General features: G+C 35.4%; 2 protein-coding genes across 4 annotated transcripts; one reads left to right on the forward strand and one right to left on the reverse strand.

Moving 5' to 3' along the window:
* Positions 1–807: 807 nt before the first annotated feature.
* On the reverse strand, positions 808–18,947 carry ccdc78 (coiled-coil domain containing 78). 3 transcript variants are annotated; one of them, XM_026200636.1, is made up of 20 exons: positions 18,668–18,947; positions 18,222–18,412; positions 17,179–17,297; positions 16,960–17,102; positions 16,760–16,884; positions 16,196–16,353; positions 13,273–13,438; positions 12,264–12,395; positions 11,938–12,024; positions 11,282–11,614; positions 9,369–9,410; positions 8,658–8,740; positions 7,800–7,878; positions 7,593–7,718; positions 7,307–7,494; positions 6,319–6,493; positions 6,229–6,248; positions 6,090–6,162; positions 5,683–5,783; positions 808–1,636 (listed from the first exon to the last, which is right to left on the reverse strand). In XM_026200636.1, the coding sequence occupies exons 7-20, from the start codon at positions 13,342–13,344 to the stop codon at positions 1,468–1,470; spliced, it is 1,680 nt and encodes a 559-aa protein (XP_026056421.1). In that variant the 5' UTR covers positions 13,345–13,438; positions 16,196–16,353; positions 16,760–16,884; positions 16,960–17,102; positions 17,179–17,297; positions 18,222–18,412; positions 18,668–18,947; the 3' UTR covers positions 808–1,467. The 3 variants fall into 3 exon arrangements, with proteins under 3 accessions (XP_026056421.1, XP_026056422.1, XP_026056423.1); XM_026200637.1 differs by having other exon boundaries at positions 6,090–6,159; positions 16,196–16,884; positions 18,668–18,946; XM_026200638.1 differs by lacking the exon at positions 808–1,636 and adding an exon at positions 4,313–5,596 and having other exon boundaries at positions 16,196–16,884; positions 18,668–18,944.
* Positions 18,948–20,697: 1,750 nt separating this feature from the next.
* Positions 20,698–27,229, forward strand: LOC113042072 (transmembrane protein 204-like). The gene is made up of 3 exons (XM_026200639.1): positions 20,698–21,247; positions 22,412–22,567; positions 26,169–27,229. Exons 1-3 carry the CDS (start codon positions 21,001–21,003, stop codon positions 26,411–26,413), a joined length of 648 nt encoding a protein of 215 aa, XP_026056424.1. The 5' UTR covers positions 20,698–21,000; the 3' UTR covers positions 26,414–27,229.
* The last annotated feature ends 390 nt before the right edge of the window (positions 27,230–27,619 follow it).

The following is a 27,619-nucleotide window of genomic DNA, read 5'->3' on the forward strand; positions in this document are numbered from 1 at the left end:
CCAATTACCCTCCTCTAATATTAAAAACAACACATACCGTCGCATATCACACCGACTTGCACAACACACACATATCAGTCAATGTCTTGAGAAACCTCTCTGAGAAACAAACATTTGAACCATGTTACTATATTTCAATAAATAAGAAACATCGATTTTAAATAATCATATATGACAGAAAATGAAATCCGATTAAGAGTTACCAAACGCACCACCACATTACTAATCATAACTTGATTTAAATGTATTTATTTAGCAAACGCTTTTATCCAAAGTGACTTACAATGTACAATACAATGAGCGATTCATCTTAATCAAAGATATATGAGACTATGTCTTGGTTAAAAATCTACTAATATTAGTGATTTAATGAATGAATGACTAAATAAATAAATACATAGTGATATTAGTGTGTTATTTCTAAGCACAGAGATCAGAAAATTGAGTTTTGGTAAAAAAAAAAAAATACTGAAATAAAATGTAGGATTAAGGTAAGTATTTGCGTATTAAAGGAAATACTGATATCAGTATGCAATTTTGTAGCACATAGATCAGGCTATGTTTTGGTTAAAAAAGTACTATGATATAATAAATAATTTTTGATTAAACTAACTAATGAATAACAATTAAGTAACTAAATATAATATAATATAATATAATATAATATAATATAATATAATATAATATAATATAATATTCACAGAGATGAAATTAGTGTGTTTTGGTAAAAAAAAAATATATAACAAAAAAAAATATATATATAATAATAAAATAAAATAAAATAAAATAAATACAGACTGTGTAGTAACAATGCTAACCAGCCAAACCTTGAGCTCTCAAAATGGCTTGACTAAAGGAGGACGAGTTTAGAAACCTGTCGGAAAACAGTCATTATTTATGCAAATTTGTTTGGTGCACAAAATAAATGCAGTTTAAACCTCATTTTATGGTAATTTTATGATATATAAATTAACTAAATGATGTACTAATAACTGTGATCACTGTGCAACATAGACACAGATAGGAAATGTGACCTGTTTCTCAGGTCAGAGAGACAGAAAAGTGTTTGCTCCAGTAATAAAGAACAAATCCTACGATCCCAGATTCATGCAGCGGCACCTGAAAGCCATCAGTGATTGGGGTGTTTCCCTGAGGTACGATCAGAGGCGCTGCTGAACTCCTGTGATAATGGCCAGAATGTGTGAACACATGCGAACGGACTGTGAGACCAGGAACGGGGCCAAAACATGAGGAACGGTCCAGATACGGGACGGCTCGTTCATGTGAGAGAGAAAAATGCCTGTTCTTTGTGTGGAGGGGCTACAGGAGGGCGTCTGAATTTTGTCCCAATCATGACACGGATTAAAGCACAGAACATAGTGTGGGAAAAACTCTCGGGACCCCTCCTCTCCCTCTCTCAAACTCGCCTTCAACTGCTCAGCGTGTCGTTTCTCTCTATCTCTCGGCTCAATCTCTTGATGTTTCTCTCAAACTCTTGTGCTTTTTTCTCTCCTCTCCGCAGGCCCTTTTCCCACTCAACTGCTGCCTTCTCTCTCTCTCTCTCTCTCTCTCTTCTCCAGACGTGGTGAAGAGCTGGATCTCTCTCCGAACGCTTGAGATCAGCCAGCAGCTGCTTCTGACAGAGTGGGAGAGAAATGGACGTTGAGATTACAAATGAACATTTTAAACAAAAGAGCAATTACTGACTGAGCGTAACTAGAAAATATATATATATATTTGCAAGGACTTTTAAGATTGTATTCATTTCAAGTGGTGAAAAAACCCAATTTCCAGGTTGTCTATGACCATGTGAACTATGCTCAAGCTCAAGATAATTACATTCATTTAAATATAAAAAAAGACTAGTTAAATGTAAAGTATATGCACTCTGGAAAGGTAAAAGTTCATTCATGTTCGCTGGCTCTCAGTCTGTCCGTCTGAATTCACACACTCATTAATTTGATAGTCGAGTTCTGCTCAAATTCCACTCTCACGCGTCCCACATTCTTTCGCTTTTGTCACTTTTTTTCTTGCTCTGTCTCACCCCCCCACCCCAACCCCAGCCTGTTCTCATGAATTACTGCCGTTCACAAGGCTTGTCCCATCCACTCACACACACACACACACACACGCTCTAACACGGCCTGCCAGAGTTTATTAGGCACATATCGCATGAGCAGTGAAGGCCAAACAAACGGCTGAAGCAGCGCTTCTCATATTCAGACTGCAGGCAGGTTTATAATCTTAAGAACTAGCTGCTGAAGATGGACCCTGATGCCCAGCTGGAATATTATTTGGCATTCAGAATTTTCCCACTGCTCGAAGTATCAGACACACATTCCCGAGTAGATCTCAAACAGTCTCAGACAGATTCATGAATGACTGCTGTAAACAACTACATTATACTACTGATGTTTGACTGTTTATGCAAACATAAAATAATATAAAAAAATAATAAAATCAATAAATAATGTCATTAATAATATAATAAAATAATACAACAATATATGTAAATGTTTTGATACAAAACGTAAAATAATATAAAAAAATAATAAAATCAATAAATAATGTCATTAATAATATAATAAAATAATACAACAATATATGTAAATGTTTTGATACAAAACGTAAAATAATATTATAAAAATTAACAATAAATAATCTATAATATATAAATATAATATATAAATAATATATATATATATATATATATATATATATATATATATATATATATATATATATATATATATATATATATATATATATATATATATATAGACACAAAATCTATCTGATGACACTCATTAATTATTAAAAGACTGAATTTATTTGAAGACACCTCAATTAATCCTAAATTACAAAACAATAATGAAAAATAATAAGACAAATGATAAATTCTTAAATACAAATATGTTACACATTTCTTATAAAGGTATTTCTTATAATGCTATATATGATATCTATAGTTAATATATATATAATAAGCAATATTAATAATTAACGTAATGAATAATGTGCAAATATCTTAATATAAAATCTATAAAATAATTATGTGTGTGTGTGTGTGTGTGTGCACGCGAGCATTTCACAAGATATATAATGTATAATGTTTAATTAATATATATATATATATATATGATACTCTATGTTATATATTCAAATATTGAATTTAGGTGATACCTCAGTTCATCCCATTTTACAAACAATAATGATAAATAATACAGAATTAAAATAAGAATATATATATTTACAATATTTTAAAACATAAAAAACATAAAAATATAAAATAAAATGTCTTGCAAAATTATTTCTTATAATGCTATATGTTACTTTATATAGTTTAATGAGTTTGTGTGTGTATATATAGATAGATAGATAGATAGATAGATAGATAGATAGATAGATAGATAGATAGATAGATAGATAGATAGATAGATAGATAGATAGATAGATAGATATATTAATGAATATACTATTAATACAATTCGGTATAATAATAAATGTATTGTATGTATATTTGTATATATGTACATACACAAAATATATTCTGTTTAATATTGTTTTAATATAATATTAATATAAATCACTTTTAATGTAAATCATATATACAATAATAAATATGAATCATTATTATTTAAATTACAATCTGGCTAAATCTGTGCGGTAAAGAGTGGTCTTTGCTGTTATGTTCTCATGATGTCAGGGTGTCTGTGCGGATGCCACCCAGTGTGAGCTGGCACACAGTCGACCGACCGGCTCACCCCCGAACCCCCCAGCAATCACCCTCACTACCCATAAGCCCCTCCCCGGCCCGGCTCCTTTCCCAGGGGTTCAGGGGCCACTGTACTCACTGCACCCCATTTCCCATACGCATAATCTTGAATTTTCTCCCTGGCTCATAAAGAGGCGTTCGAAGCCCCTCAGTCTGCAGCCCATTTCCCAAACCCTCTCCCTTTATCTGTCAAGCCCACAGCCTCTTTCTGTCTGGCCCACGCTTTCCTTCTGTCTTTTCCACGCTCTCTTTTTGCAGATAATTCCTGTCATTTTTTTTCTTTCCAGTAATACGCTTTCAAGTTTGCCCTGCAGTATTTTAAATTACAGGGCAGTTTTAAAGTTTTTTTTAAAAGTTCTACTTTTTTTTTTACATTTTTATGTAATTCTTTTTGGAAAGAAGTTTTATAGTAGATGAAAATTAGACTGATTATATATATATATATATATATATATAATTAATCAAAAAAAAACTTTTTTATAATAAATTATATTAAAAAACAAGAATTTTTGATTCTAACAACACTAAACTAAAACATTAAATGCATTAAATGCCTAAAAGCTTGAAAACAGAGTGTGTAAAACACTGATACGACTGAAACCACAGCAATTGATTTATTACGTGTACAAATAACATGTCTGTCACATTTAGTGTCGTGTGTTTCCCAGAGATCAGCATGTGTGTGAACTACTACCCATCAGACAATTAATTGTCAGCAGCCTTTCATTCTCGCAGCCCGTTACATTGACATAAGCTTCACAAACATTCCACACATAGTTTCTCAGGAAGGAAGAGCAAATTCAGTTACACACACACACACACACACACACAAACACACACGTTTCTTAAGGATTGAAACACGGAGTAAAAGTCATATTGCTGTGTTGGTTTTAACTGTACAACAAAACCCTTATAATGATCAAAAATCAATCTATTTTATAACCCTGTTTTTATGGTTTGCATGCAAATCAATAAACCCCATCATGAAAAAAAACACCTTGACATAATAAAAGTGTTTCTATGCAAAAAAAAAAAAAAATTCTAATTTTAAAATGAAATGATTTAAATGACATTTCATGTCTTCTGGCGTAAGATGTGCATGTAAACACTTCGTGGTTGTCTAATGCGGTTTATGATTATTTTAATTAGGCCTAAGAAAGCTTATCACACCATTAGTTTCATATTATGAGCTGAAATTACTAACCAAATCATGTTTTTCTGCAGGCTGCAAAAATGTCTAAAATATTTCAATGGTTTATCTCGTTACTTCTGTTGTTGATGGATTTACAGGGTGGGCGGAGCTTATGTACTGCACCATATCTCATAAATGTTGTTGCTGACTGATTTACAGAGTGAGGAAGGCTTATTAAGTCCTACACTGTATTTAAAAAACTGCTGTTTTTGGTTGATTTTTGGAGTGGGCGGGGCTTATGCACTGCTGCCAACTATATTTCTGAACTGCTGCTCTTGAGTGACATCAGAAGTGGGTGGGGTTTAAGTCCTATATTTTAACAACTGCTGTTTGTGAGTGACACGTAAAGTGGGCGGTGCTTATAGATAGCAGCACATAATTTGATAACTGCTATTTTAGAGTGACTTTTGAAGCAGGCGTAGCTTATGAAGACCTGCACTATATTTAAAAACTGCTGACTTTGATTCATTTATGGAGTGGGCAGGGCTTATGCACTGCTTCATTATATTTCATAACTGCTGCTTTTGAGTGGTTTGTGAAGTGGGCGGGGCTTATAGGCTCTTGCACTATTTGATCTTCCCTCCTGTGATCCCAGCAGCCTGCGCAGCCGCGTTATCTCCAGTTTATACCTGCACAAAGACACCACACCTGAGCATCACATGCCACCTAGAAAGTAGTTTCATTAATATCACAGGTGGATGTGCAAATACAGTACCTGCCCAGGTGATTGTCCACATACTCCTTCAGCTCAGACACCTGCTCCTCTGCAACCGTCGCCCTTGTGATCAGTTGGGCACGCTCCCTCTCTTGAGCTTCCTGGTGGAGATTTACTGTGTTTACCAGGGTGATGATACTAAAGCTGTTTTAATGGTTACATGTGGGGATAACTGTGTATGTTTATACAATATACTGCAATAGTTATCAGTTATTATGGTTAATTAACTTTAATGGTTTATTGCGGCATGTACTACTACTATCCTGGATCAGCGTCATTATAAACCAATCAGATTTGATTGTGCTTGAACATGATCGTTTTTTATAACCCAATCAGAGCCCATCAAAGTTTTTTAACTTGAACCAATCATTTATGTAAGGTTCCAGGACTGACTTGCTATTGGTTACCTGTGTGGAGCTGGTTATTGCTCTTATCTGCTTCTGAACATCATTCCAGGCGTCTTGAGTTAGTCCAACCCTGCTAAAAACAAAACATAAAATAAGACAGTAAAAAGTATTTTTACATATAACTCTGAATGATACTCACCTCTGAGAAGATTCAGCCATCTGAAATACCAAGCACATGATCAAGTCACAGAACTAATCCATTAAATAACACACACACACACACACACACCTGTTCTCGAGCCAGTTTCAGTTGGCTCTCCAGGCGGGCTTTGTCCTCTCTCAGTCTGTGTAGTTCTCTCTCGGTCTCTCCTCTCAGTTCGGCCCCCGCGGGACTGAAGTGGGCCTCAGGGGGTCCGGCCTCTAAAGTGTGTTCAGGGAGTGCCAGGATCTGCTCACGTTGCAGTCTGGGATACAGAGACGCTACTTATCAGACCAAATCAGATCTAGTGTGTGTGGGGGCAGGTTTCGCTTTAACAGGGGGCTGAAATGTCTTAAAACGCCCATACAGAAGAAAGGGACAAAATTATCTGAATTCACATCCAAAAAGATTAAGCCTTTACGGAGCATGTTAAATTTTGTTTTATAAAAGCTAATTAGTATTTGGTAAAAATGTTAGGTTAATTTCAGTGTTGAAGTCTTAAAAAAAAACCTTTAAAAAATTATTATTTAAAATAAAATAAACATAAATATATGTTGAAAGCATTTATATTTTATTAATAATATATGTATATGAAATTAAAACATATATATAGCTAACTACTAAAATTGAAACAAATCTAGTAAACTCTAATGAAAAATAAAAAATATTCAAATATTAATAGCAACTAAAATAGCATCTCAATGATACTAAAATAACACTACACTAAAAGCACTTGCTAATTCAGGCGTTCCCTAAATAGGGGCTATGAGGAAAATGTAGACGGACTGTGAGTTTTTCCCCTCAAAATAAAACACTTACTAAAATACCATATATAATATTATATATTTGATGTGTTCCTGCATGTCATAGGACCATTAACTAACACCACAGAACGGTGAACATGCGAATGTGTGGTTAAATTATTAAAATATTCATGCAATATCTCAGGCAGACTTTAAGTGCATATTTTAAAGGTCAAAGGCTTGTGAATCCTTGTGTTGAATCAACACATGGAACCATAAATAGTTAATAGTTTTCATTAAGAGCGACAGGTGCAAACCAGTGGCTGTTCAAGCACCTGTAAGCAATGAGTAGTTGTTGATACGTGTTGCTCAGACCCTGCATGCGTTTGCGATACGTTCTGACGGCTTTAGTGAGCTGTTCCTCTCTGGAGCGATACGATGTTTTCACCTCCTCCAGCATGGACTCAACAAACCCCTTCAACTTCTTTTCCAAATCCCCCTCCCCAGCTGCGGTGAGACACTCCTACAGCACATTACAAGTCTCTTCTCACATCAGTTTGTCTGAAAACACATCTAGAAAAAGTGTGTGTTAACCATATATCTGTTGGCTTGTACACGTACTGTCACGTCCTGAATGTAGCGTGTGAGTCGTGCCCTGTACTCTCTGTTGAGCTCCTTCAGATGATTTTGTAGTTTAGAAACCTCAGCTTCAGCATCTTTCAGCTGATGTTGAGAAATAATCAGCGTCTGCGTGTAGAGGGAATAAATCAGCGGCCAGAAACACAAATATACAGCATCTTCTGTGTGAATGAGTGATAATATACTGACTGCAGACTGCTGGGACAGCTCATGTTGGGTGCTTTGAATGGCTCTCTTATTCTCCTGCTGTTCCCTCCCCATGGCCACACTGTGAGAGGAAGATAACACACACATATACACACATCAGCTGACCTTCAGCGCCCTCGTCTCACGACTAATCGAGTGCACACATGTATCAGAGCCTCCCCACTCATAAAGATAAACGCTCCTCAGGTGCACAGAGTTTGGTTTCACCAACATAGAGTTGCTTTTTTTATAATTCAGTCTTTATTTTAATTTCCATTTGTATTAATTGTGTTATGTGCTCGCTATTTTTATTAGTGTTTCTTTTCGATTTTTCTATTTGGCGTGCATTACTTTGATCTTTTTTTATGGCAGGTTTAGTTTTGGTAATTTTAGTATTTTAAAATGTCTCATTTTCATTTAAACGTTTCCATTTTATTTCAATTAACCAATAAATAATAATAATTTTTTTTTTTTTTTTTTTATAGTTTTAGATTTAGTCTTAGTTAACAATAACACCATGGGTACAAACATCACTTGTTATATCAACATGTTTATAAAACACTAAAAAAACAACAGATGTTTCTAATTTACATTCTTCTTTTAACTGAGCACCTGTTGTTTACTGAACTTCAGGTGTGTGTGCTTCACATACTGAAGATGTTGCTTGAAATCTTTCGCTTCCTTTACAAATCTGGCAACATTTCAAAACTCTAGCACAGTGTGTGATTGACAGGTAAACAGTTGCTCTTTTGTAATTGTGATCATATTTCAGTGATCACAAAACATTTTGGGCCCTGTTTATTGTAATTTTAGTGCCGCCCACTAGTGTTTAGTAACCCGAGATGTCATGATGTGTCTCACACTTTCTCCTCTAGCTGTCGTTGGCGTTCCTCGTAGCTTTTCTTCAGTTTCTCAAACTCATCTCTCAAGTTATTCTGCACTCCCTGCATTGAAAAACATAGAAAAACACCATATTACAGAACAATTATAGATAAGCACATGACAACAACAAGAAATGTGATACTTGATAGATATATAGCGCATCTCTGCTTGATTATTTATCTATAAACTATATTATTATATCTATAAACTATATTATTGCATGGCTATTTATTAAAAGTTGGAAAAAATAAGTGCATTCAGCTTTATCCACATAAATACAGTACAGCTTGCAATATATCCAATATAGCAAATCTCATTAGCTTGACTATTGATATTATTGCAAAAAAAATGTTAATATTATCGCCCGGATCTATATATATGTATATATACATCAGATATATAATTACACCTTACATTATTGGCATTCATACTGTATTCACTGTCTGCTATGTAGCATATCTCAAATATCTCATATTGTCGCAAAATATCACTATATTATTGCCCAGATTTAATCTGCTAAATGCAACTATGATGCATGAAGATCTTAAGATATTAAAACATGATTTTCAGTTAAAAATGCTTTTAACTGTGTGTATTGTGAAAAGCAATATACAAATAAACAATTAAGATATTGTCTTGACTTGAAAAAATAGGGAATATGTAATAATAATATAAAGCTGATATTCTTACGTTTTTTTCCAGTTGGCTTTTGCTCTGTTCGAACTCATCAGGCTGTTAAAACAAACATCAAAAACACAGTATGCATTCACTTCATTAAGTTCATTAAAAAATATTGCTGTTTCCCTTTCACGTATACGCAGGATTTGTAAAGGCAATCATTATTATTATCATATTTGCTTACTGAAATCCAGTACTAGTTTCATACTAATTCTGAGGTGTTGATTTTTCATAAAATATGTGCATTTCATAGCATTTCTTCTTTCGATAACCATTTGTAAGGTGAAGAAGTCTTGTGTTATCCCTTAATCAGCAGAAAATTTCCAATAAAGACATGATTCCTGTCTTCCTCTGAGCCAGATTACAACTATTTGTTCAATCCTCAGCCCATTTTCACATGTACTCTTAAAAATAAAGGCGCTTCACGATGCCATAGAAGAACCCTTTTGTCTAAACGGTTGCATAAAGAACCTTTAACATCTGAAGAACCTTTCTGTTTCACAAATGTGGTTCTTCAGATTACAAAAAGGTAAGAGATGGTTCTTTAAAGAACCTTTGACTGAATGGTTCTTTGCTGAACCAAAAATGGTTCTTCTATGGCATCGCTGTGAAGAACCTTTTGAAGCACTATTATTTTTAAGAGTGTGTGAATGATTCTGAAGACATGATTTTATGCCTAATCCTGATTTCCACATTTTCTGCTCCTTTCCCGATTGGAAGTTAAATTTTACATCTTAAATACATATTTATTGGCATTTGACTGCTTTTGCTATTTTGATAATTGCATTCAAGCGGATTCATACTGAGAGTTCCAAAAATCTTCAATCTCACTTTGTGAGAAGTTTTACGTGATGGAAACTCAGCATCATCAAATTAAGTAATATTAGACCTTTCTTTTCCAAAATGCAAAGCTGTATGACGGTTCATACATTCGGAGTGTGTAGAGCAACACACACTGCTCGAGGACATACAGTACAGACCAAAAGTTTGGAAACATTACTATTTTTAATGTTTTTGAAAGAAGTTTCTTCTGCTCATCAAGCCTGCATTTATTTGATCAAAAATACAGGATTTTTTTTTTATATTGTGATATATTATTACAATTTAAAATAATTGTTTTTAAATTTATTATACTTTAAATTATCCTTTATTTCGGTGGTGCAAAGCTGAATTTTTAGGATCATTATCACATGATCCTTTAGAAATCATTCTAATATGATGATTCATTATCAAAGTTGGAAACAGTTCGGCTGCTTAATATTTTTTCAGAACATGTGATACTTTTTTAGGATACTTTGATGAATAAAAAAAAAAAATAAAAAAAAGAAGCTATGTTTTTAAAATATAAATATTTTGTAATAATAATATACATTACTGGTCAGTAATTTGGGGTCAGTAATTTTTTTTTTCTTTCTTCTTTTTAAATAAAATCAATACTTTTATTCAGCAAGGATGTGTTAAATTGATAAAAAGTGATAGTAAAGAAAATATATTATTAGAATATATATTATTAGACTTTTTTTTCTTTATAAATGCAGTTCTTTTTAACCTTTTATTCATCAAATATATTAGACAGCAGAACTGTTTCCAACACTCATAATAAATCAGAATATCAGAATGATTTCTAAATGATCATGTGATCGACTGATGTTACATGTGACACTGAAGGCTGGAGTAATGATGCTGAAAATTCTGTTTTGCATCATAGTAATAATACTTTTTTTTAAGTATATTCAAATAGAAAACAATTATTTTAAGTTGTAATAATATATCACGATATTACTTTTTTCTGTATTTTTGATCAAATAAATGCAGGCTTGATGAGCAGAAGAAACTTCTTTCAAAAACATTAAAAATAGTAATGTTTCCAAACTCTTGGTCTGTACTGTATCTGATGAGGATGAGCGTGTTTATGTGCGTCTCACCCTGACTCTGTTCTGGGACGTCCTGCTGAGCATTGCTCGAACCCTCTCCACCTCCAGCGTGTGTCTGTGTGTGCGCTCTCTCTCCTGCAGGAGTGTGTCGTGTGTGTGTGCGAGGGCGAGCAGCTCGGCGCTGAGCTCCTCTGAGTGTGTGTGTTCTCTTTCATAAGCACTGCTCAGAGACAGGAAGTTGCTCTTTAGCACGCCGTACTCTTCGGCCAGGTCACGCTCACTTCGCTCGATGACTTCTAAGTGTGCCGATGCTGCTGACACTTCCTGTCTGAGCCGGTCACACTCTGTCTGAAGAGACGAGGCGGTGCCCTCCTGAGACAGAACCTGGGGAGGAAAGCGTTAAATAAATGTGTTAATCATTATTTTGATCTTCAGTGTGCAACGGTGTACAGTAGTTTTGGTTTGAACACTGGGAGGGTTGAAGTGTGAGTCCCAGGTCATGCTACCTCATAAGGTTTTTTAAAATTTTTGTCTGCTTATATATTTTTGTCACGTATGCAAAGTTTGTTGATAACATAACTGCAATAAAGTAACATCATAGATGATTACTATGATTACATAGGATATATATATATATATATATTGTTGTACTCTCTAGCTTTGGTTATGCACAACTATTGGTTAAAACTGGTATTGCACGCACTTACCATGTTTTTCAGTTCAAAGATCTCCGCTTCATAGCGCTCTCTCATTTTATTAGCCTCAATCTGCACATCAACGAGGTCTTTTGATATCTGAAACACATACACATCAAGTCAAGTCACCTTTATTTATATAGCGCTTTCAACAAAGTACATTGCGTCAAAGCAACTGAACAACATTCATTGCGAGAACAGTGTGTGAATAATGCAAGGCAGTTCATCATTGAATTCAGTGATGTCATCTCTGTTCAGTTGAATATTGTCTGAGCATTTGAAATATGAAATATGAACCGATGCATCAGACATCAGACAGATCCCATATTTCCATATACCTTCAGTTTGTCTTCCTCACACTGGACCAGTTTGATTGACAGGTCACTTTTTGACGCAGCCTGCTGACCCAGTTTGTTCTGGACCGAGTCAAGCTTACTAAACAGCGCTTCATTTCGTTCCCGCAGCTGTACCTGTACATCAATCACAACATGTTAAGTGACCCCCAGAATACGTATAGTAGTATAATCAAGATTTTATTTAGAATAATAATAATCAGTAAAAACAGTAACACTTACTGTAATTAATTACTGAGGAAAATTATGAAAATGCATAAAATTAAATGTTTTTTTACACTACTGTTCCAAAGTTTGTGGTTGGTAAAAGTCTACAATTATTCAAAAAAGGCTACAATTATTTTAAAAATACATTAAAAACAGCAATTAAATTGTGAAATGTTAATTCAAATTAAAACAACAGTTTTCTGTGTAATTTATTTCTGTGATCAAAGCTGTATTTTCAGCATCATTACTTCAGTCTTTAGTGTCACATTATCCTTCAGAAATTATTCTAATATGATGATTTCCTGCTGAAAAAAAAAAAAATAATAATAATAATAATCTGATTATAAATGGTGAAATCAGTTTGCTGTTTAATTTATGTGGAAAGTATAATGGTTTTTATTTTTTTGGATTCAGAAAGTTCAAAAGAACAGCCTTTATTTGATATAGATATCTTTTCTCTTTCTGTCACTTTTAATCAGTTTAATATGTCAGTGCTGAATAAAGGTAATCATTTCTTAAATAAAACAATAAATCAATCACTCTTACCCAAAACTTCTGAGTGGTAGAATATATTTCTCACTTACCTTGATTAAAAACCATGGGTTTTTACAACCCAGTTGTTTAAAATGCATAAAAGATAAAAGTCCAAATGTTTATTTATATAAACAGTTTGGCTTAAATAATGGACTGTTTTTAAACTAAGATAATAAATGTTGTTGTTTTTGCTTTTAATGAAATGTCTTAAAGAGTTAATGAATTCCTTTCAGATGACAAGAAAAGATCTTACATTTTCGTCTGTCAGAGAGTGAGTTTGCTCCTGAAGTTGGTTAGTTGAGCTGTGTTTATTGCTCGAGTCCATGTTCTGCAGCTGTCAGACGTGTGTTATGTCTGGTTTCTATAAACACGAGTCTCCATGGGCGTTCATAATGATCCTCACCCTGAGAAACAGCAAACTGTGGAAGACATGTGAATCAAAGTAAACGATTCTTTCTGATGATTCATTTGAATCATCAGAGTTGCTTAGTTATTCAACTCACGCTGATTAGACATGTTATGTCATGAGCACGTTAAATAACAGAAATACTGAACACACTGAATAAATATGTACAGAGATATGATTTGTGCTGGATCTGCTCAACAAATGTTTTCTAAACAAATGAATCATTAACAACAACCTCAAGTCTCAGCACAACAGAAGACAAATCAGATCTGTTTTGTTGTGGAAACAGTTTTGCTGAATTGTTCCTTCCGTTTGGTAAATATCAAGGGCTCTTGTGAAAGTCCAAAAGCCTATTGTCCTTTACAATAGACACAGGTTGTAAATCCAGAGCATTTCTTGTTTCGTTTTACGGCAGGCCTATTGTTCAACTGAATCGTGATTCATTTGTCTGATGCAGGATAAACTATAAAACAAAAAACTTTTTTCTGCATATTTACCTTACTAATACACGTAAACGAGTGAATTATGGCATTGACTAGCTGGATCAGTGAACAGATTCATTAAAAAGAGTCAACTTTACTAAACTGAACACCAGCAGCGCTAAACATCTTTGTCCACTTTTATAGTTAAAAACCAGTTCAAATTAAAACAATTCTTAAACTTCAAAAACTAAAGTGAAAATACCAGTCTGGCAATATAAAACATGTTTTAAATGAGTATAATGTTATGAAATTAAACGTGAATGCAACAAACTGAACTGAAATTATAATTAAAGCCATTATCAATAAAACTTACCTCGAAAACAAATAACTTTAAACAATCCCGTTTTGAGACAAACTCTTCGAACTGATTCGCTGAGGAAACAGCCGTTAGTTTTTATTCTAACTGATTTTAAAAAGGGATAATGTTAATCAGTGAAGATCAGGGACAGATCAAATCAAATCAAACACATTATGAATATTTAAAACACATTGTATCTTCCACAAAATACACAAACCACCTAAACATTTAACTTTGAGAGAGAGGTAATGTAATTCACTCAATTTGATTAAGTAAACATTAAATGTATACAAGATATATGATACAAAGATAGCAGGGTCATTAAATAATTTGTAAGTTGTACAAAATGACTTAAATATAATGGTCCCATGGCATTCTTGTTCAAAGGCCACACACACAAGCTACTCTACTTAAGGACCTGTAAATCACACACCTATCGAAGACGTCATTTACTAGACTGGCACTTTTAAAAAATTTTTAATGGGGTGAGCTAATCTCAGGAAGGTTTGACTCCGGCAGACAGGCTTCTGTAAGCTAGTTGTGTGCATTGAAGGACTTCCTAAGCAAGTCGTTCTCTCAATGATTGACGTTCTCATCTTCCTCCAGCTCTTCATCATCCTCGGCAGAATGAGTGTGTGTCTCTCTGTAGAGCCTCCAGACTGGTCTGACTCACGTACAAGCTCGTGTTGATCTCAATTCCTCTATTTTACTCCAAGCCTAATACAAATACAGTAATTTTTTTTTATTTTTATCAAACATAACTAGAAACAGATTTTAAAGGAATAGTTCATCCAAAAATGACAATACATTATTGACCCTCATGTCATTCCAAGCAAGAGACTATAGTGATCTAATTTGTTATCCTGTAAAACTTTTTTACCTTATTCGGATACTTTTGGGTCCATACAAAACATTTGTGTTGGGAAGAGAATTAAATGTAGGTTTTCAGACCTGCATAAAGTGTCTTCAAACCCCTTTTGTGTTCCATACAAAAAAAACAGCATCGAGAGGGATTTGAATGACATGAGGGCTAGTAAATAATGGTGAAAACCATTCCTCCAGAGTATGGCTATGTTTTCTCTTAAATTATAAGGGGTCTGGCAGTTTCATTGGAACAGTTCACATGAGAAACTGGTGATATAAAAGCTGTCATTCAGACCCGGGAGTGCACAAAAAAAATAAGCTGTATTGGTGTAATGATGACAAAGCGAGTGCAATCAAGAATCCGTTTGCAAGGCTTCATGCTATTGACAGTTCACAATGCTGCATCATTTCCCCACGTTGTGCTGTCTATCATGCTCGCTTTGCATGTTTGTAATGATGGAAGATGAGTTTAACAGAATCAAGTGAGTTTGAAACCAATGAAATTCACCAATCCTGAAATTTCAGGATAAGTGCATATATAAATAAGCAACAAATAAATATAAAAGAGGAAAAAAATAGCTTGTGAAAACCCATGCATTTTTTCAGGGCCCCAAATAAGAAAAAATATGCAATTGGTTGAGGCTGATGCTATATTTATATGGCCATAAAGTAAGATTAAATTATGTTAGCATGTAATGTAAAATCAATAAGACCTTATAAGAGTATATCAGACTACTAAAATACATATTAATACATACAAATGTTAGTTTTAACTCTAAAGCTCCCATTAACGTCTTAGTGAGATGCTCAGTTCTATGTCCTACATTGAATCATATAATGCAATGCAATACAATGACGATTGAGAAATCAAGCAAGCTTTATAGGGTTCATTTGAGTTGAAAATATTTTAAGTAAGAAGAACGTAACATGAGAAACTAGCTCAGTGTAGAAAATGGAAGGGATAACCATCAATTCTATTGTTCTATTGTTCATATAGAAATATCTGACTGCAAACGCAGTGAATCAGAATCAAGTATTCACAAGAACCATGTCATAAGATTCTGTGAAATCTTTCTGTGAGGGCAAAATGAGTGCTGTCATTGATTATTAAATGCACAAGTCAAACCTTGATCTTGTTTCCAGCTTGTGTGTATTTCTCAGTGGCTAAGTCGTAATTTTCTCCAGGAGCTCCTTTCTCTCGGCCTCAGACAGATTGGACGAGTCTTTTGGCACCGTCAGACTCTCTGTGATGGTCAAACTCTGGTCCAAACACAACTGAAGCACCTCATAGTACCACACACACAAATCCATGTGCATACAGTTACGAAACACTGTTGTGATTTCTATATAAATCTACTATTACTACTATTACTATAAACTTTTAATAATCATTCTAATTCCATGAGAACGAAATTAGAACACAACTATGATAATAATGGCAAGTGGAATGATATGGTTGGAACAAACTGTCCAGCTTATGAATGATAAAACAGTGACAGCCAATCAGAATTAATGTTGCTTCGAGAGATTGATCATTTGACAAAACTGCAGCTTGCACTTAAAATAAACAAAGTCATTGTGAGTTACGAATATTGTTCTTGTTGTAAACTGCCTTTGTGTTCAGGTTTGCATGCATAAATGATATGAATATGAAATGATTGATTGTATGACAGAGCATGGTGTGCATTACCTTTTTGGCAGCCACCAACAATTCCACAGCTTTTTGTGCTAGTAGGGCAGGGTCACTGTTTTCATTCAGGTCCTCTGCGATCAGCTGGCAAAAGCTAGCTTCAAAGCCTTAGACACATGACCTGCCTGGAAAACAGGTATAGTATTTTATAAGCGATCAGCGGCACCTAGTGGTAAAGTTGGACGGTGCATATACAGTACCTCATGATAAAGCATAACAGCTCGGCCCACATGAGTTGCTTTCTCTTTATAATACATTGCTGTGTCCATCATGTCTTCTGGATTGCTAAGCAGTGCCAAAGTAATTCTGCTCTGTTGCCCGTCTTATTGGGTATCTCACTCGCCTGTCAAATATACAGATCATTGTGAAGTGTTTGGTTCATTTTGTTTTGGACACAAAGGGAACTTTAATCAACATACCTCTTGGTTGTTTCCTAGATAACAGTGTCATCATTTGATTGATGTAGATCTCCAGTGAAAGATTGTCCTCTATCAGCATTCTCTGCACTTCAAACCGATGTGTGTCTGACTTCTCAAAACTATAGAATGGGACAGAATAGAGGAAATGTATACAATACATTCATGACACATGCATATATACAAACAAACTAACTACAAGAGAAAAAAATATTAAAGACTTACATTTAGTACATTTTTTTAACTTTTATTTATTACTTTTTATTGATACTATTCAATCAGAGATACAAAAGAGATTACAACAATTTTAATATTTTCTTTATATTTTAAAAAAGGGTTGTTTAAAAGTAAAAATATTGTGAAATATTATTAAAATTTAGAATAACTGATTTGCAATTTAATATATTTTTAAATGCAATTTATTCCTGTGATGCAAAACTGAATTTTTATGCAGCTGTTACTTAATTATTCCAAATATTTGATTGGGAGTGAAAATTTAGGGAGCAGTTTTTTTTTTTTTCTTAAATACTGATACCTTTATTCGACAGTGATGTATTAAATTGATCAAATATGAAAGACATTTATGTTACAAAAAAATATTATTCAAATAAATGCTTTTCATTTGAACTTTCTATTCACCAGCAAATCCTGAAAAAAGGTTTTTCAAAAAATATAATCAGATTGATTATAATCAGAAATGTGTCTTGACCAGCAAATCAGAATTTGACGACTAAAGGATCATGTGACACTGAAGACTGGAGCAATAATGCTGAAAATTCATCTTCTGATCAAATAAATAAACTATATTTTAATTTATATTACAACAAAAAACAGTCATTTTCAATAGTAAAAATATTTCACAATATTACTATTTTACTGTATTTCTGACCAAAGAAATTCTTCCAATAATGTGACTACCTCCAAACTTCTGAACAATAGCATTTATACTATAACAAAAATGACATATACTTGTATGTCAAAATAAATGATGGCATGGTTTTGATATTTGTTGGACCTCGGAGGTGTATCACAGCTGTGACACTCACTACACCAGCGCTAGGATCTTGTCTCTCACGGCCTCCAGGTGTTTGGCGTAGCTGTAATAAGTGGTTCGAGGTGAATGCGGTCGTGTGTTTCTAACCCCCTCCAACGCCTGCTGCCACTGACCAGTCGCCTGATTAAACTTATTCAATAAACCAAACCTCCTGCATGACTTATACAAACGCTCTGCACTCTCCTGCAAAAAAAAGAGAGCAAGATGCTGTGATAAACCCAAACGTTTAAATCCAAATGTTTAGTTCTTGTTATTGTACTGAATGAGACAGAGAGGCTCCAAGTGTTCTAGGTTTATTTAGACAACGCTGTGTTTGTGTGCTTTAAACACGACATGAAACGTCATTCACAATGTATTAGGCTTCCATAATGTGACTCACTTCAGAGTGAGACATATATATGACATAAGAGGTCATCTTTGGAAAGTGTTGATTCTTACCAGCATGCCATTTGGCATGATTCATTTCACACGCACACCACGTCCAGACGGCGACTCTTCACACACATCCGTACCATGTTCTCCCACACCGCCTCACTGCTGATACACACAACACATTCAGCTCACTTCATAAGCCTGAGTCTCAAAGAAGGCCATAAGACAGAAGAAAGTAAAGCAGGTTCCACAGTGGCTCGTTTGAGTAGCTATGGTTCTTTGGTAAGGTCTTTGATGTTTCAGGTTCTTTAAATCAACAGACTATTGTTGTTTTTTTAAGCTAAAGTATATAAGCTTTCTAAACAACTGTGACCACACTTTTCTAATATTTTGTCATTATTTAATGAGATTCTGATGCATCTGCTTTAGAAAAAATATATACATTTAAATTGGTTTAAATTCTTTTTTTTTTTTTATTATTCCAAATACCGTTTTCTTGTCTTTAAACTGAAAAAAGTGTGGAAAAGTGCACTGAAACATAACATGAAGCAATAGATCTGTGTTTTAAAGCTGATATTTGTGGGATCTCTTAGCAGCTGCTCGTTGAGTGTTTCTGCTCCGCCTCATGAGCGAACCGTCCCAGCTATGCAAGGAATGACCCATCAACACCCAAAACTCTCTGGCCCACATTCCCTCTCTCCCACTCGCTTGGCCCTTCGTGTCCTCCCTGCTTTTTATCCACTCCCATCTGGTTTTATTTATCCAAAATCCCCCCGTTCTCTCATTTTTTCGCTCCGTTCGGCTTTTAGTAGATGCAGATGTGGGTCGTTTATTAGAGCTAAGCAACAGGAAATTCCCTGAATCTTTGGGGGCCCAGAACTGGAAAAGAAACAACAGAAAATTAAAAAGAGAATTATGACCCCCCCCCCTCCACTTTTTTGGATAACACATGGAAATGAAGTACATTTTTACATTGTTCTGAGTTGTTTCAAGTCGAAAAAACCCTTGAATCTTAACGATCTTCTAGTCTCTTGGCTCCTTCATTCTGCATCTGTGGGAATTTGTCATTTTGTTTTATAGTCCAGTAAGTGGCACAAAGCACACCTCTCGTCAACAACATAATGATTTGAGGAATCATTTATGTATGAAGAACCCTGTTTATTAATGTAAAGAACATTTTAGTAGTCTAAATAACTTTTTTGCCACTTTTACACTCTTAAAAAAAAGGGCAGTGATGTCATAGAAGAACCGATTTTTTTTCCGTAAAGAATGTTTCAGTAAACAGATCTTAACCATTTTTCTTAGTCTAAAGAACACTTTAAACAACTTTTTATGCAATGGAAAAGTTCTATGGATGTTAAAGGTTCTTCGTGGAACCGTAGATGCCAAAAAAACATAACATGCTTGAAAATAAAGGTTCTTTTTTTAAACTGATGTTTCCATGAAGAACCTTTAAGCATTCAATAAAAGTTTTTTTTATATATAGTGGAAAGATGTTCTTCAGATCATTAAAATGTTCTAAAACTAAAAAAAAAAAATGTTCTTTTAAGAAATGTTCACTGAAAGGTTCTTTGGGGAACCCAAAATGGTTCTTCAATGGCATCTTTGTCAAAACGGCCTTTTGGGATTTTTAAGAGTGAAGCTTTTTAAGAATGTGTAGAATGGAAAGATTCCATGGATGTTAAAGGTTCTTTACAGAACCATCAATGCTAATCAAGCACCTTTATTTTTAACTTTAATATTTAAGTTTAACTAGCCCAGAGATATCGATGATATTTATCTCCCGCTCCAATTATAACCAGCTTACCAAGTCAAAGAGAGAAAGAGGACGAGGGTTGCATTCTACTTTCCTTCCAGGAAACACATCCTGTAGCTGGAGTTACATGTTCGTCACCGACCAAGAGAGAGAGAACTTATTCCCAAGCACCCCTTCCCTCTCGTCCCAGTCCTTCTGAGCTTTTCAGGGATAAAGCACACACATGCTCGCACGTGAACATGGGAAACTGAGTAATCTGAGATAAAACCAGTGAGGAAAGAGTGTGGGAAAAAACGAGGAACAGAGACCGCATCACGCAGACATTCCTCAGCAGGGAGACGAGGAGAAAAAAACCAGCCAGCGCACATCTGGAGGAGAAAGGGGGAGGAACGGACGGGCAGAGAGCAGCAGAAGTGATTTTAAGAAAGCGTGCGTGTTTATGTGATGGCCTTGGAGGTCGAGCGTCCAGCTTTACGAGCAGCAGTGACCCCCGAATCTGAGGAAGAGGGTTAGAGACTCATGTCAAGACTCCAGAATGAGCGGTGATGTCCTCTAGCTAACCTCTCACAGCATTCATGCCGCTCTGCGTTTCTGCATAGCGTACCCGTGTACGTTCCAGGAATTCGGGCGCTCAGGAGGGTGTATGGCCGTGCGCAGGCTGGTGGTGGTGGCGGCGGCGGTGGCCCTGCTTTCTCTGGTGCTCAACAACGTGGCGACGTTCAACTCCAGCTGGGTGCTGCAGGAGCTAGAGAACGGACGGCGGCGGAGCGTGGGGCTCTGGAGAGCGTGTGCACACGAGGACACACACACTCATGAACACACAGCCTGCCAGAGACTCAGCTGGGGATCGGAGCTCGCGGGGTCTCAGGAGTCACGCAGCACCGTCAAACGTGAGTGTCCGGTGAATACATGCAGGAAACTCAGTTCAGCACTTTATTTAACAGTGAAAGAAATACTTTTATTAACAGATATTTTTAACAGATCATTAGGTAATGTACAGTCATAGAAAAATATTGCTAAACATATACAAATAAATAATTTCATAATTTTCAGATTTTGATTGCATGAGTTATTGTGTTGTGGAAAAGCACTGAAAGTGTGACTAACAATCATGTTTAGTACAAGTACACTGAAATACTTAGAAATGTCATACAACTTTTATTAATATATTTGTTATATATTTTGATATTTATATACACACATAATAATAAAAATGAAGTGTAATAAAAAAGGAAATATATTATTTATACACATGTAAGTTCCTGTGGCTCAGTGGTAGAGGATTGCTTTCACAGCGCAAAAGGTCATTGGTTCAATTCCCAGGGAACACGCATACTGGTAAAAAAAAAAAAAGTATAGCCTGAATACACTATAAGTCGCTTTGGATAAAAGCATCTGCTAATGCATAAATGTATATGTATATATATATATATATACATTGCAATTTAATATTGTGCATTATTTAATCTTACTATTCTTAATTTAGAAATAGTTTTTTTATTGCAATTTCTCTTTCTGACAATTTCGCTTAATTAAAAATATAAAATTAAAAACATGAACAAGACAATTTGCTAAAAAGTGTCCGTTTTTACAGATTTAAATGAGCTGCTTTCATATGAATTGGCATCCTTAAAATCTTACATCAAATGTATTTTTAATCTGAGTTCAAGATGTCTAGAGCTCATTTTGACTTGATGTCTGGCTAAAATTAAATTAAAGCATGGCAACTATCACACAAAAAACAAGCAAGCAGAGATTTGCTGACCTGTATCATGCAGCCTGGCACGTCTGTCCATCTACCCTGATTTAGAAAAAGGAAACGGATGGACACAGTGAAGGATTGTCTTTCAGGAAGTGACACCCACATTGGCACAGTTGTGTCTTATAGACATCTGCAGCTGGATCTTCCTTACAATGATTCAGATCCTCTACCTACACACCCACACACACACACACACACTCCTCTGCTTATGCATGTATATGTGAATCAAATAAGTCAACTGAATATTTAACGAATCATTTGAGCATTCATATTTCATTTTCTCTGATTGCAGTTCAGTTTGACATGATGCGAGCATGTAACCTGATGGCTACGGTGGCTCTGACCGTGGGTCAGCTAATCTTCCTGTTTGGGTTACTGGAGATAACCAACATTACCCAGGATTCTCAGTGGTGGGAGGAAGCCATCGCTGCCCTGTTCCAGTTAGCCAGTGAGTGTTTAAACCCGCTTCTACAGTCACTAACAAACACTAACAGTCCTTTTGAGGAGCGTCAAGAAGCCTGACACAAACACCACACACCCACCTTCAAACAACATTTTAATTTTCAATATCAGACCGTCTGTCCTCAGAGATACGGCCTCTATTGTCCCGTGTTTGTTTGTTCTGCTTTTTGGGAAAGGAACGATGGAGCTTTGAGGATCTGTAACAGAACAAACATCAACAAAGCTCAGCGGCCTGAAGCTACACACAATTCAACAGGAAACAACAGAGTCCTGGCCCGAGGCCCGCTCACAAATTAAATCCACTCCCATTCGGGACGTACTCAAGCCTGTCTCTTCAAAACTTGCTGTTGACGTCCCATGAAAGGGTGCTAGCTCTGATGTTATCTTGTTTTATTGTGTGTGCTTGCTGGATAACTATACTATATGCATAGATGTTTAATTGCTAACTTGCATACTCACATAAATACGTTTATGGAGTATCAGTAAATGGACAGTTGCTGTAGAAGTTATTGTTGCTTTATTGTGTTTGAACAGTTAAATACACATACTTATATGTGTGAAAATGCCCGTCTTTGAAGGTATTCTTATAAACACAGTCATTGAGGTCTTAAGTAAATTAAACAGCTGAGAAAGAAACAGTATATTGATCCGGGCAGTTCTTAAAGTGACAGCAGTCTAATATTCCAGCTGTCTATCATTCATGTTAAACAACAGTGAGAGAAAATCGAAATCACTTCTGTAACTTTAATAATGAGAAATTTCATTTACACAGTGAAAACTATGCAGTGTCTTTTTGGGGGACTTTTGCCTTTATTAGGATAGGACAGATCAGAGCTGATAAGAAGTGAAGTGGGAGAGAGATAAGGGGGCGGGTTCGGGAAAGGTCCTCAAGTTGGGATTCGAACTCGGGACGCCCTTAATCACAGTGGTGCTAAATGTTGGAGAGCTTCCCACAAGCCTATCAACATGCATTTATTTTATTTTTACTTCTTTTCAGTGAGCTTGACTTATTATATTTTTTCAGGCATGTATTAGTTTTGTTTTTTTTGTGATATTGACAGCAGTGACTGGAATTATGAAAATTTGGTAACACTTTAGAATAGTTAACACCTATTAGTTGCTTATTAGCATGCATATTACTAGCATGCATTTTAGCCATGTATTAGTGCTAATTAAGAACATATTAATGCCTTATTCTACATCCCTAATCTTACCCAATCCCTAAATAGTACCAACTAGCAAGAACACCTTAGCTATGTCCTACCAACACCCCAGCGTTACGGACGCACTCATGTTTATTCATTCACTTTGATCACAGAGGTTGTTTTCTTAACCTCAGGTCATTTTTTTTATAGACACTCTGATCATTTCCTCTGTAAGATCATGAGCACTAGATAGTCTTGTTTTAGAAGTTTCAGCAAAGCCGTCCATGGCTGTGATTGTGCTACGAGGGTGGTCTGTTACTAGTGAGGTATATCAGTCCAGCTAATAGTGCAAAATGTGTGTGTCGTTTTAAGTGACAATAGTTATATTTAGCTGACGGGGGTCCAGAGCACCAGTGGCAGCTCCAGAGAGCGACAGTCAGGCGCCAGGATATCCCTGCTCAGGACGGGGAAGTGTCTGTAACTACCTGTTATGCAAACCCAGAGCCGCAGAGGAAAGACGGGGAGGGGGAGTGTGACAGTACGGAGGGGGCCAATGAGTGTCAGAGTTATTAGACTGGGACTTCAACGGGAATTTATTGTCTTTTAAGAAGCGCAGAGCAATAGGGAAGAAAGAGATGTGGATATATGTGACGCCACGGACGAGCATGTTTCATCAGGACGGGTCTAGGATCTCTCACAGTGTGTGTGTGTGTGGAGAAAACAAGTGTCCTGATTAACTGTCCCCGCAATACTGCATCTGTTTACACGATCTCTAGGGACAGACTATGTCTGACAAAATGAAAACAGTTCTCCTCATACTGCATTATTAATTATAAACAAACACAAACTGCTTCCATTGAGTAAACCAATCAGATGCATGCAAACCATCAACTCCTTATAAACACCCATACCATATTCTCACTGTGTAAGTGCACTGACTAGACACTGACATAGTATTTTTCCATACTATGGAAGTCAAATGGCATTTCTGGGTGAAGTATCCTTTTAATAATACAACAAATAGTTTTGGATCAAAAATCTGATTAAGCCATTTGAAAAGCTGTTGTAAAATGGCGATATACACTAGACTGCGAGCCTGTTATTGTACATCATGTTCCAGTTCAATTGTACAAGTGTGAGTAAGAATCGTCAGATGAAACTGAATGAAACAGAAGGAAGGAAGGAAGAGTGGAAGGATGGAGGAGAAAAGGAAGGAAAAGGGATGACACTGAGCCAAAAAAAGCTGCATTCAGAATAAAAACAGAACAAATGAACACCTCGGCTCGCTTTTGTTTCTGCGTAAATAAAACACGCACGTGTAACGCGATCTGAATACTGTAACTTTTTCCATTCCGTTGCTCTCCTGCCCCTGAATTCATCTCACATCCTCTACGTTCTGTGTTTCTGGGAATCTGCTGCTGTGTTTTCAGGCCGCAGTTATTAATAACACATGTGCTCGGAGTCTTTACAGGAAGTGGGAGACTTACTACTCCTATTAGCCAAAACCAGCCAAAACCAACTCGTATCAGACAAAAGGGAAGAAGACTGAGCTATGAATTAAAGGAATGCTTCAGGCTCTGTGGTCAGCTATGTGACATGCTTTCAAAAACCAAAGAAATCATTTGGTTTGTTAAAATAAATTATACAAATGATGGTTTCTAGAGAATGTTTTCTTTTTATGAATAAGGGAAAGAGTCTCAAGAGCAAAATGTGCAGCTAATGATGTGTAATTTCTTTTTTTTAAATGCTATGCTCTCATGTCATATCTTATGTTCAACACAACCAAAATTTCTTAAGAAATCCAAAAATTGGATTTGTTTTATTCTTCATAACCCATTGAAATGCAATGCTGTTAGATGGGACATTAAATTGACAGATATTTGACTGAAATAAAAATAGTTATTATAATAATAATAATAAAACTAATGCTCTATTTTAAAGGTTTTAAAAAGCATCACACATTAAAAACTCGACTCAGAGAAATATTTTGATTAAAGACAGCATGTATCATATGCTTAAATGTATGATTTCTTAAAAAAAGAAAGAAAAAAAAGTGTATTTTTATAAAAATATATTCTATAAACCATCCTAGTGGAAAGTGTAAAAAAAAAAAGTGTATTTTTATAAAATATATTCTATGAATCATCCTAGTGGAAAGTTCCCATAACTGAATGAAACAATTAAAAAAAAAAAAAGATTTTTTTTTTTTTTTTTATAATTTTGTAATTTTTTTCCAGTGCTTGTTACACTTGTTTAGTTCTCGGTCAAAAATAAAAGCCAGAAAAGACAGAATCCAAGCTATAGTGATAATATCGCATAATGAGAGATTTATAACCAACACACCAAGAATATTAGCACAGCCCAAGGATTAAAGATTGACTCTTTGGCTGGTTTTAAACCATCTTCTTAAACTAAGCCCTGCTTCTCTCTCTCTCTCTGCAGGTTTCGTGCTGGTGATCGGTCTGGTGACCTTCTACAGGATCGGCCCCAATACTTACCTGTCCTACGACTGCTACATTAACATCGCCGCTTGCTTGTTTGCCACACTAGCGGCCGCCATGCTCATCTGGAATATCCTGCATCGGCGTGATGACTCCATGTCTCCGTCGGTCATCCTCATCAGCCGATCTCTGACCACACCCTTCAGGCCACGTCTAGACAATGACTACGTAGAGTCACCCTGCTGACACACACAGACACATCTCACCTGAGACAAAACACAAATACACCTGGAGGGGAGTTCTGTCATTTTAAGTCAAACCGATCTCCTGGAATGATGAGGGCAGTGATCATGTGACTGCAAAAAGTGGATTCGGACTAAATGGAAGACTTTTGAAACGCATTTAAACACAGAAGCAGCACCGTGGATTGCCATGAATCCAACAGACAGATAAAGATCAAGCTGGATCTTGACACGTTTATGTTCATAATGAGAAAGTAGAAGCACATTTGCATGCACAAATATCTGTTGTAGTTCTATGAAACATGGAGTTTCAGATTTTATATTTGAATATTGCTCCCAGGTCAACTGAATACAGTCCTTTACAGACCGGCATGGAATCTGCACATGAATACATTCTCTGCTAATTGAAGATTTTCATATAACTATGTTCAATCATTTGTGTGTGTGTTTTGAATAAACATATCTAGTTTTGCATAAATAAATCTATTTAGTTTTAAATCTAAAACTAAATCTATTTTTAGAAACATTGCAGTATTTTGCATTATGACATATTTATTACAAATAAGCACATTTCCCCCCATATTCTCAATGTCTAAATGCTTTACTTTTGAGCGTTTTTATTTTATTACAACCATAAATTAAAGCAGAACAACAAATATATAAAATAAAACCGTGAAATAATGTCATGAGAACTCAAGTATGCACAATTGAAAACATGCTTGATTGCTACGTTTCAAGCAAAATGTAATTTCTTTTTTTTTTTTTACATTTGTCAAATTACTCCAATTTATTTCATCTACCAATTTAAGAGGGAATGAAACAGAAATCATGGATTTTATTTTTTTTCAGTAATGAGAACAGCAGGGACATTTTGCTTCATTAATAACCATGAAAATTTGCTTAATTGCTTCATTTTGTTTATGCAAAACATATTTTTTTTTATTATTGTTTATTTTTTATATATATGACATCCATATATGGCCAAATGTGTTATAAAGAGTAAAAGTGTTATCAAATGATTCCAAAATATTCAATTTATGAATACGTGAAGGGGACGAGATGAAAACCTGGAGGTGCAGATTCTATGCAGGTCTGGTCATTTGGTACCAAAAATTATTTTATTGACTTCTGCATGTGCATTCATCTGAAATCTGACATCTGATATTACATAATCTACAAGATGCCAACGAGGAAACTCTGTATAGTCACC

Source organism: Carassius auratus, chromosome 24 (assembly GCF_003368295.1).
Source record: "Carassius auratus strain Wakin chromosome 24, ASM336829v1, whole genome shotgun sequence".
Taxonomy (NCBI): domain Eukaryota; kingdom Metazoa; phylum Chordata; class Actinopteri; order Cypriniformes; family Cyprinidae; genus Carassius; species Carassius auratus.

What these genes read in the sequence shown, in the direction of transcription:
- LOC113042072 (XM_026200639.1), top strand. Translation starts at nt 21,001, where the DNA reads ATGGCCGTGCGCAGGCTGGTGGTGGTGGCGGCGGCGGTGGCCCTGCTT. An exon ending in GTCACGCAGCACCGTCAAAC is followed by an intron (nt 21,248 to 22,411) that starts GTGAGTGTCCGG and finishes CTCTGATTGCAG; the next exon opens with TTCAGTTTGACATGATGCGA. An exon ending in TGCCCTGTTCCAGTTAGCCA is followed by an intron (nt 22,568 to 26,168) that starts GTGAGTGTTTAA and finishes CTCTCTCTGCAG; the next exon opens with GTTTCGTGCTGGTGATCGGT.
- ccdc78 (XM_026200636.1), bottom strand. Translation starts at nt 13,344, where the DNA reads ATGGACTCGAGCAATAAACACAGCTCAACTAACCAACTTCAGGAGCAA. An exon ending in AAAGCCAACTGGAAAAAAAC is followed by an intron (nt 8,741 to 9,368) that starts GTAAGAATATCA and finishes TTTTCAATGCAG; the next exon opens with GGAGTGCAGAATAACTTGAG. An exon ending in ATGGCTGAATCTTCTCAGAG is followed by an intron (nt 6,163 to 6,228) that starts GTGAGTATCATT and finishes TTTTGTTTTTAG; the next exon opens with CAGGGTTGGACTAACTCAAG.